This window comes from Hipposideros armiger, unplaced genomic scaffold (genome assembly GCF_001890085.2).
Source record: "Hipposideros armiger isolate ML-2016 unplaced genomic scaffold, ASM189008v1 scaffold_235, whole genome shotgun sequence".
NCBI lineage: Eukaryota > Metazoa > Chordata > Mammalia > Chiroptera > Hipposideridae > Hipposideros > Hipposideros armiger.
The window spans coordinates 1,560,603-1,571,656 of NW_017731585.1; the positions used below are offsets into that span (position 1 = coordinate 1,560,603).

The 11,054-nt window shown below is 43.3% G+C and overlaps 1 protein-coding gene across 5 annotated transcripts in view; it reads left to right on the top strand.

Annotated features, from left to right (window-relative positions):
• Positions 1-11,054, top strand: part of ERCC6 (ERCC excision repair 6, chromatin remodeling factor) — an 82,108-nt gene that overhangs the window by 57,556 nt on the left and 13,498 nt on the right. For all 5 annotated transcript variants that reach the window (XM_019655091.1, XM_019655087.1, XM_019655088.1 and 2 more), the window contains 4 exons: positions 4,265-4,381; positions 7,914-8,009; positions 10,045-10,257; positions 10,719-10,829. In XM_019655091.1, coding sequence (XP_019510636.1) covers positions 4,265-4,381; positions 7,914-8,009; positions 10,045-10,257; positions 10,719-10,829 — 537 coding nt within the window. The remainder of the gene's footprint in view (positions 1-4,264; positions 4,382-7,913; positions 8,010-10,044; positions 10,258-10,718; positions 10,830-11,054) is intronic.

Below are 11,054 nucleotides of genomic sequence, written 5' to 3' on the forward strand. Positions count from 1 at the left end.
AAAATAAAAAAAGAAATTGGACAGTGTGAACGAATCCATCATCCAGAAACGTCCAGAGCTTGTTAATTGTAAAGGAGTTGTGTTCCATCGTGACAACGCGAGACCACACACAAGTTTGATCACCCGTCAAAAATTATTGGAGCTTCGATGGGATGTGTTGCCACACCCACCATACTCGCCTGACCTTGCACCGTCAGACTTCCACTTGTTTTGCTCTCTTCAAAGCTCCTTGCGTGGTATAACGTTCAATTCAGATGAGGCTGAATTGCACCTTGTAAATCGGCCCCTTGTTCAGTTTTTCACAATTGAAGACAGGTCCTTCTATGAACAAGGTATTATGAAGCTCACTGAAAGATGGCAAAAGGTTATCAAACAAAACGGGCAATATATCATTGATCGATCTTTGTTCTTTATATAAATAAATGACCTTTGAAAAGCATGGACAAAATGAGTCATGACTTTTCTGAAGACCCAACAATACTTACTTAGAAAAAGAATTGTAGGCATTTAAAATTAGAGGATTGTCGACAAGAATTTTTAAAACCTTTTACATTTTGAGATTGAATGATTTTCAGTTAATTTTTTTATTAGTTTCAGATGTACAAAACAATGTAATAGTTACACATTTACACCCCTCACAAAGTGATAAGCCCTCTCTCACAATCTACTACCCCTCTGACATTGTATATAGTTGTTACAATTCCATTGACACTTCCCTATGCTGTACTCCACATCCTGTGACTATATATATATGTTAAATTATAGTTGACATTCAGTATTCAGCTTCAGCTTCAGGTGTATAGCACAGTGGTCAGGCATCTACACCGTCCATGGGATGGTCTCTCTAATAAGACAAGTGCCCATCTGATAACCTACAAAATCTTTACAACATTTTGTATTATATTCCCCAAACTGTCTTTTGTATCCCCATGGCAATCTTGTGGTTACCAATTTGTGCTTTCTAGTCCCCTCACCTTCTTCCTCATCCCCAACCCCCTCCCATCTAGCAACCCTCAGTTTTTTCTCTGAGACTGTTTCTGATTAGTTTTCTCATTTATTCTGTTCTTTAGATTCCACATACAAGTGAAATCAACTTTTGCAAGGGCTCGCTTCCTCCACTGAATCCCTTTTGTTCTGCATTTATCGTGTTCTTTTTTTAAACTTTTTATTTTGAAATAATTTCAAACTTAACAGAAAGTTGCAAGAACCATAAAAAGAACTCCTGTGTACTCTTCACCCAGATTCACCAACTGTTAGCATTTTGCTAACATTCTGCCACATTTGCTCTAGCTTTCCTTCCCTCCCTCACTGCACCTCTGTATATGCACACAAATTTATAATTTTTTTTTTTTTCTGAATCACAGTGAGCACATTGCAGATGATACCATTTTCCTCCAAATCCTTCAGGGTGTGTTTCTTAAGAACAAGGACATTCTCTTCCATAGCCACGGTGTAAACAATCAAGAACAGGAGGAAATGCAACATTGATTGAAAGTATATGTCATTCACATTCTGCCAGTTCTTCTAGTAATATCTTTGTCTCTTTGGTCTCCTTTAGTCTGGGACAGTTTCTCTAATCTTTCTTATGCCTTCCCAGTGACCTTGGCAGTTTCGGAGACCACAGGCCTGTCATTTTATAGTATGTGCCTCACTTGGGTTTGTTTTCCATTCTTTGTGATTGGATTCAGGTTATGATTTTTGGCAGGAATGTCAAAGAAGTGACGTATCTTTCTCATTCTTCATATCTGAAGGCACGTGCTGTTGGCTTATCCTTATTGGTTGTATTAATTGATGGTGGCCTGATTGCTTGGGTGAGGTGGTATTTGCTAGATTTCTAAACTCTTCAAATGTACCACTTCTTCTTTGGGGTTGATAAGTCATTTGTAGGGAAATACTTTGAGACCATGTAATATGGCTGTTTCTTCCTTGGAATTCTTGTTTCAGAAGCTTGTGCACTTTTCTTCCTTTTTAGATTATAAGGTCCTTGGGAGCAGAGGTGTGGTTTTTATTTGCTCCTTTCTGTTTAAGTCCATGGCTGCCACGCATTATGAATTCCAAGAAGATAGTCTGTCAGCAGATGTTTACTGTGTGAGGCTGGGGTTAACATGATGGGAGATGGCTGGCAACCGGAACCTTCCTGTAAATAGCTCATTGTGGGGTCCGCAGAGGGAACATAAACATGATCATAGTGCAGGGTAATAAGGTTTGTGATCAGAGGAGATGTCCAGTATCAGAGCTTGTGGGAGTCAAGAAAGGCTTCCCAAGGACCAGATGACTACGCTAGGACCTGAAAGGTTGGGGAAGGTGAGGAGAACATTAACTACAGAAAGTGGGGACTGCTTCTTGGATCTGTATGTTAAACTTATGCAGAGGATTTTAGAACTAAAAAGAACCCAAGGAGTCATCTAATCAAACCTCCTTATTTTATGCTCAAGGTTATTGAGACTCAGCATTTTGGCGACTTGCCTAAGGTCACACAGCTCTGGAAGGAGCAGAGCTGGGAGTACTTATCGCTCTTCCTTGTGAGAAATAGGAAGAAATCGTGGGCGTGCTCAGCTAGGTACCCATTTTCCACAGCACTGGGGAGTTGGAAGTGATAAAGTACAGATGGATTTCCCGCCCCGTGTGTTTTCACTCACAGAGAAAAAGGCAGGAGAAGCAGCTTTATTGCCTGAAGCACAGGATTCTCTAGGAGCGTTGAACTTGGGAATGTGGCTTGCCATCAAGACTAAAATAGGGTGTTTTAGTCTTTCCTGAATTCCCATCCCCACCCCAGTCTAGAGCTTACAATCGTCCTCTGGGGAGAATTGGGTGTCGCACACAGACCCCGACCTGTCCCCAGCTTCTGGGCTCTGAGCCTTGTTAGCTCACTATAGTGGCTCAGGAGCAGGGGGACTCCCAGAGGGGCAGACAGGCAGGAGAGGACAGGAGTAAGTGGTAGGCCACTCAGCGGCCTAGGCCCGGTTTCCCAGCATCGCCAACCAGCTCACTGGTTCCTCTGGTGGAGAGAGTGTGGATAGAGGTGAGGATGTGACGACAGTTTCCTTAAAACACTGCATATTTTTAAGAAGAATTGAAACAAGTACTTGCTTCCCTGGTGAGACTATAATAATGTCTTGTTAAATTCTGAAATCTAATCCTCTCTGCATTACAACCCAAAATATGTACCTGTCTTAACGGTAATTTTTATCAATGTCTGAATGATGCATTTACGGGGGATTACCTGTAACTAAAAGTTGTTGATTAATTGAGCTTCTTTATTACTGTCTGTATTCCAAGTAGAACCTATTTTTTTATGTTTACACACTCACATACACATAAGGTAAACACACATACATGTATACATACTTGAAGTCTTCCTAGGGTCTTTTAAATGTTTTCTTTTTTACCATGTTAATTTTGTAACATGATTTTTTTCTGTATTATGATCAAGCTCTTTTTGTCATTCATTTTGCAGCTAACTTTCTTAAAATTAAACTTTGGTTGGATTCTTTCTTGTTCCATTAAATAGTAATTTACTAGGTTGTTAAGCCTATTTAGATGTTTTCTTGAAGTATCAATAATTTATTGAATTCTTTGTTTGCCCTTAAGTGAATTGCAGAGGGAGTGGTTTCCTGCGCTGTGGGCCTTTGTGTTTGTACATACAGTTAATACCCATCTCCTGTGGCTGGGCTCCATTACAGAACCAGATGCTCCACTGTAGGCCGGAGTGACCTTTCATTTCTGGGCTCACAGGGCTTTTCTTGATCCTACTCTCCCAAGTCTCCAGTGGGCAGTGATCTCCGTTGATTATCTGGTTGCGTCCATTGCTGCAGCTTCCCTCAGAGTTGGCTTTTGATCTTCAGTCTTGCAGAGTAGCAGTTCCTTTGTAGCTTTTGGAGAATACAAGATTATAAGCAAAGATTTGTTTGAAAGCATTTTTTCTTTTCCCTAGAGGGTGGTTGAGAACCAAATAAATCTTGACCTTAGGGTTTAACTATACAATAATAATTAAAGCAAAGTATAGAAGAATAGGGCACAAAATTACCAGTTGTTCTTTTGTTAGTACATTTTGGTTAATAAGTTTTTTTACTGATATTATGAAAGTTACCATCAGTATAGTGCACTGATACTAATTTTTTCAAACCATTTTGAAGCCATTTCCAACTACAATCATTGGTCATTCTTTTGAAAATTATTTTTAAGCATTGGAATCAGTTGAGAGGTAAGAACAAAAGCATTTCTTAAACATATGGTAATTGTTTTTTCTTTTCTCTTACTAAAGGTTAAAACTGCTTATAAGTGTGCATGTGTCTTACGAGATACCATAAATCCATACCTACTGCGGAGAATGAAGTCAGATGTCAAAATGTGTCTTTCTTTGCCGGATAAAAATGAACAGGTCTGTAAATCCAGGAGTTACCAAAACATTCCTAAAACACAGGCGTACCTGTCCATCCGCTCTGCTTTTCATATGCACACTTGTTGAGACTAACAGGTGTTGCAGGTGCTGTGGGGCAGGCCGATCTACATCTGTATGTACCTGTATGTACCAGGTGATCCTGCTGTGGCATCTGCCCTCAGGAGGACTCTTGCTCTCGTCCACAGGCTTTGCTCTCTCTTATTAATACACGGATTCCCAAAGCTACTCTTCTTCAACTTCTCCATTTGCCTCAAGTCCCCAATTCATTCATGCTACAAATTGTACTAGGTACCAGCCACATGCCTGGGAGGTAGCAGTGAGTGAAGCAAACACTTGTTCTCATTAAATTCACATTCATTTTTGAGGAGAGACAGACAAAAATAAATATATCAGGTGGCTGGTGGTGGTAAGTGTGAAGAAAAAATGAGGTGCAGGGTAAGGGAGATAAAGAGTGCTGAGGGCAAGGATTTGGGGAAGCAGGCTTTATAAGGGATGGTCAGAGAAGACCTCCGATAAACTGACATTTGAGCAGAGGCCTAAAGAGGGTGAAAGGGAGTTCTAGGGGATTTGGGAGGAAGAGCATTCTAGGTGGATGGGAAGTGGAGGTGTGTTGGTATGTTCAGGGAACAGCAAGGAGGCCAGAGTAGCCAGAAGGCAGGAGCAAGGAGAAGGCCCAAAGGAAGCCATCAGATCGCCCGCCAGGTCACAGAGCCCACAGGTCATGGGGAAGACTGGATGAAATTACAGGAAGATACTGAGCAAAGGAGTGACATCATCTGACTTCGGTTTTCAAAGAATCATCGTTTTCAGTTCTACCCTAGTGCTCTAGTAATAGATGACTGCACTTCTATTCAGGATCCAAAAGCGAATGCACTGCAGATTTTGAATGTTGAAGCTGTAAAGGACCTGGGACATGTGTCACCCAGGCTCCTTTCCTCACTGCTTCTTCCCTCCCCACCAGAACTCTCCTTCACGTTTGGGCCTTGGTCTTAGCATTCCCCTCACAGGCCTCCCACTCCGGCCAGTTACTCAGGACACAGCCCTCTGAGCCACGTCTAATTCTAAGTCAGCCAGCTGATGTGGTGTTTAAGTGTCCTTTGTCATCTCACACTTCCCTTCTTCACATCCTCATCAGTTAGTGCAGTTTATTCTGACTGGTCTTCCAGCCACAGGCACCCTCCTCTCCATTCAGCTTTGCATACTGTTGCTGCATTCATTTTTCCAAGGTGCGTTTCCCAGCATATCTTTGCTGTCCCTCTCTCCCCCGCAAGAAGGCCAATTTCGCTGTTTGTGCCGATTTATTTTTACTGTGGAGTCCCAGAATGCCTCTTCCTCTGTTCCATGCAGTAACTACGGTACATTGCTGTCTGTTTTTAAACATGAGCTACTTTTTCCTCCATTTGCATATGTTGTTCCTCTGCCTGGAGGATTTCTCACCCTCCAGCAAGCACACGAAGACCCCACAGGCTCCCCACTGGAGCTCAGTGGGGTCGGGATTCTGTCTTACCCATTTTCAGATTCTGCATGAAACCTGAAATGGTGGTTCGCAGACACTGGGTACCTGGTGAATAACGTATTCAGTTTCCTTTGTGATTGAGAGGAAATGCTTTTCTGCTGCCATTATTAAAGGATTGAAATGTGAATTTAAGAAATGAAGAATTAGAAGCACTCAGGTTCATAGATCAGAAGGATAACTCAGGGAAGCGTCTGAGAGCGTTGGAGGGGAAAGAACATGGAGGCAAGAGGAAGCGGTAGCTAGGCCCTGCAGACTCCTCAGGAGGGAAGGTGCGGGCCTGAGCCGAGGCAGAGACGGGACTGGCAGGAGAAGGCGGGCGGGCCCGGAGACTCCCAGGCTTCTCACGGGTGCTGGGATGCATCTGCTGCAGCCGAGGCTTCAAGAGGACAAACAGCTCAGAGGAGACCGCTGATGAGTTTGATTTAGCTTATACTTAAAGTGCCCAGGGAACAGCTCCTTGCCCAAAACGCAGTTATAATTGGTTCAGAGCTCTGAGGAGAGTTCCAGTCGGGGGTGTAGCTAGGACCCGTGAGCAGGGAAGGTGTGAAAGTTATGAGCAGGGGTGAGTTTGCCCAAGGAGTCCATGTAGAATGAGAAGAGAAGCAGCACAGGGAAAGGGCAAAATCAAGGAGAAGGTAGGAGAGGAGCTGGGAGAACGGGAAACCTATGTGGAGAGGCAAGAGGTGGGTCAGGGGAAGTGGAATCCCGAGGTCCTGAGCACCGTGGGTGGCAGCTAGGATTCTAGTGACCTTGTCCATCACAGTTCCAGTGGCACCAGTGGAAGTGCTCTCCAGGCTTGTGCTGGGTTCATGAGTGACTAGAAGGCGAGGAGGTGGAGCTGGTTACTGTACGTGATACTTTCAGGGCGTTTTCGCCCTCGAGTTTTGGAGAGTCTAAGGGGTGGAGCTGTGTCCTGAGGAAGGTGGGTGGTTGAAGGGTTGCCCTTGATCCCACACAGGAACCTGTTCCTCTGAGAATAAAGGAAAATAAGCTGAGGCAGATGAGGAAGTAGATACGTTTTAGGGAATGAAAACCAGAGAATCACACCTGATCGCTTCAGCTTTATTTTTGCTGTTTTGTTTTTGTTTGATTGTTTTTAAGTAGAGGTTGAGACAGAGTTGGATAGGTGAGTGGGTGGGTGGCTTGGCGAGAGTGAGAAGTGTTGTCACAGCCGTTCCGGGATTGCAGAAGGTGCTGGGCAGGGAGTGCATAGAGGGTTCCCTTGGAGACCAGGAGCAGTCAGTGGCAGGACGCAGCGCTGGTGGGTGACATTCTCCAGCAGTGCTCAGCACTTACCGGGAAGGAGGAGAGAAGACAGGTGGTTGAGTTAATCTACATTTGGAAGTTTACAGGGCAGTTGCAGTGGGTGGCAGGGGTGTGGCTGACGGAAAATGCCTTGGGAATATGACTAGCCAAGGAGGAAAGTTGAGCCATGAGGTGGTGGCGGTGGACTTGGAGAATGAGGAAGATTGAGAAGCAGGGTCAGAGCAAATGACGGCAAGGAGTAGTTGCTGCAGTTGGGCTGTCAGGGTATGGTTGCTGCCAGAGACAAGCCTGGAAAACCTGTGGACCTGCGCTTAGAACTCGAGGAAAGGGGACGTGCAGGCGAAGTCACAGGCCCTGGTCAGGTTTGCTCAAGTGGAGTGTGGGCGATGGGAGATGGTGGAGCACTTGTTGGCTAGGATGGAGGATGGTCTGTGCACCTGGCCCTGAACTTGCCTGTGAGCAGGAAACCAGGCTTCACAGGCTGTTGGGGCAGTGAGGTGGGGACCAAGAGACGGGCAGCTGACAGAAATGGTAACTGGTGAGAGGAAAGAGCCCCCCTCACTGTTCAGCTCACAGATGTAGCTTCGTTTTGTTTTGTTTTTTTAAACGAGGTACATTTTTAAAGTTGCATGCAGTGTGCGATTTTGATTAGAAAAGTTTGGTATTTTAATAATTTTATTCTGTTAAACTTTTGTGAAATTATAGTTTCTCTCTTTTTTGCCCCCATAGGTCTTATTTTGCCGTCTTACAGATGAGCAACATAAAGTCTACCAAAATTTCATCGATTCCAAAGAAGTTTACAGAATTCTCAATGGAGAGCTGCAGGTCAGCCTACTGCCAGAAGCTGTAAAAAAGAATTGTGGACCAAAGGAAGTGGGGAAAGAAAGGAAATGAGTACTAGGCAGGGTTCACTCTTATTCTCTTAACATTTCAGTGCAAACCTTCACTTAGTTTGGAGCCCTTCCAGGAGTAAGAGAACACACGATTAAATTTCAGCACATCCCCTTCTTGGCTGTACTGGAGCTTTACACTTGAATCCAGCACCATGTGGTCTGGTGGGAGAACAGTGCTAGATGGCAGGCAGGGCCTGTGATGGTGAGTCCTCTGGGGCTGCTGACCCTGTGATGAATGTTTAGAAGCAGCGGGGGACTGCTGGGCTCAGCAGGAGCAGGGAGGAGCAATTAATATGATAAACTTCTCCATACTGGCATTTTAGTTATTGGCAGTATTCGGCAATCCATGTGGGTAAATGTCTGTTCAGTAAGTATACATAGTAGGTTTATAATCAGCTTTTAAGTCAAAGCTTCATGTAAATCATTCAACTTCTTTGTGTTCCAGTATCTTAAAATGGGAATTGTGTTTTACTTATCTGACATGTAAGAAAGACTCTCTTAGTCTTTGATGTATCCACGCTGGAGGTACAGCTGAGTATGCTCCAGGATACACACTTTCCTGCTTATACACGGGCATAGATGAAGAGATGGATGCGGGTCACACAAATGCTCTTTTTCCATGACACCTGCATGCTTTTTCTTCCAGATTAAGTCATTTCATTATTTTAATGATCTCTCACAATTTCTTACTTTGTCTTTCATTGGCATATATAGAAGGTTTTTAAATCATTCACATCTATTCATCTCCTAAATCTCCCTTTAACTTTACCTTCATGTGCCTCCAAGTTGTACAGCCCTAGATGGTCTAGATGAGCCCTATCCAGTAGACATAGAATGCAAGCTGCATGTGTGATTAAACATTTTCTAGTAGTCACATTAAAAATTGTAAAAAGTAAAAGGGCAAAATCAATTTTGATAATATATTTTATTTAACCTGATATTTCCTAAATATTTTGATACGTAATCAAAATTTTAAAATTGAGATATTTTACCTTTTTTTTTTTTTTTTTTGTAGTAAGTCTTCAAACATGGTATAGTTGACCTTTGAACACTCCGGGATTAGGGGCACCAATCCCCTCCCTGCCTCCTGCATAGTAAAAAATCCGCTTTTAACCTTTGACTTCTCAAAAACTTAACTATAGTCATCCCTCGGTATTGGTTCCAGGAGCCCCACAGATACCAAAATCCAAAGATGCTCAAGTCCCATATATAAAATGGCATGCAGTCAGCCCTCTGCATCCACATGTTCCCAGCCTCAGATCAAAAATACTGTTTTCAGTCAGCGGTTGGTTGAATCCACAGATGTTAAACCCATGGATACAAAGGGCTGACTGTGTATTTATTGAAAAAAATTTGTGTGTAATAAGGCCCTCGCAGTTCAAACCTGTGTTGTTCAAGGGTTCGCTGTGTTTGATATTTGTGCCCCATCTCCGTTGGGCCCAGCCACACTTCATGAGCCCTGTAAGCCGCATGTGCCTGGTGGTGACTGGAATGGGCACATGGGTCTAGGGGAGGAAAGATGAGTCACAGATAGCTCTTGGGGAGAGTTTTGACAATGTTTCTGATTTATTCAGATCTTTTATTGTGTGTTTAACTTGTTTACTGGGTAAAACTATCATACTTTTTGATTCCTGGCTTAATTTATGATTTATATTTTTCTGCTTGAGCTTTTATGCTGGTGAACTTGATTGGCTCACACTCTGAAAGCTGTGAGATGCATTCCTGTTGGGCAGGGATGGCAGGCACTCCCCGTGTCTGTGTCCTGCTCAGTGAACCCCCCTCAGATCTCTCCCATTGGTGTATTTTCCATGCAGATATATTTTCTGATGTAATATTATATAATATTAATGTAAAAGTAAGTGGAACTTCTTAATCTGTGTTACATACCAAAAAAGTCTCCTTCCTTTCCTTTCCGAGGGAATATGATTTTACATGGCATAATCTGCACATAATCTTTTATACCATAGATTTTCCCTGGACTTATAGCCCTAAGAAAAATCTGCAACCACCCAGATCTCTTTTCTGGAGGCCCCAAGAATCTCAAAGGTATTCCAGATGAGCTAGAAGACAACCAGTTTGGGTACTGGAAACGTTCTGGGAAAATGATAGTTGTTGAGTCCTTGCTGAAGATATGGCACAAGCAGGGTCAGCGAGTGTTGCTGTTTTCTCAGTCAAGGCAGGTGAGTGTCAACCTCATACAGGGAACAAGTGTGTTCTTTTTGACTTACAGTCATTAATTCAAAATATAGGCTATCGTCTAAAATGAGGTTCCAAAAGCAGATCTTCCTGCTGAACTGAGGCAGCAGCCTGCAGGTCTCTGGGAGCTTGGGTCCTTCCCTAGAGGTGGTGTCCAGAAGGTGTCTTTTTAAAAAGGCTTACTTAACCATGGAATTCTGAGCTGTGGATGAGTTTGGGCCTGAGCTCAAATCAATGTCCAGCTATTTACAAAACCTATAAGAATTAACAGTAGGGAAATACCAAAACTACTCTTTAGCAGTTATATTTATCTACTTCAAAGCAAGAAATCCTTTTCTTTTACGCCTGGTGGGAAATTGTGACTGTTTACACAAATGTAGAGGCACTCGCTAGGGGTGTATATTTGATTTTTAAACTCTCATCCCCCATCTTCTCTCCCAAACAGATGTTGGACATACTCGAAGTATTCCTTAGAGCCCAAAAGTATTCCTATCTCAAAATGGATGGTACGACCACAATAGCTTCAAGACAACCACTGATTACAAGATATAATGAGGTAACAAGTGGACGTAACAGGGCAGTCTGATAGGGCTACTCTGTGTGGTCGGCAGGAAGGAGTGTGTCCGCACTCACCTGAGCAGTGCTTCTGTCGGGACTGGGCAGCAGGTGCCGGGCAGCTCTTGGCTTTTAACTCTGTGTGTTTCTGGATTGTGTGTGTGTGTGTGTGTGTGTGTGTGTGTGTGTGTGTGTGTGTGTGCTTGAAACCCAAACTTTTAAATAT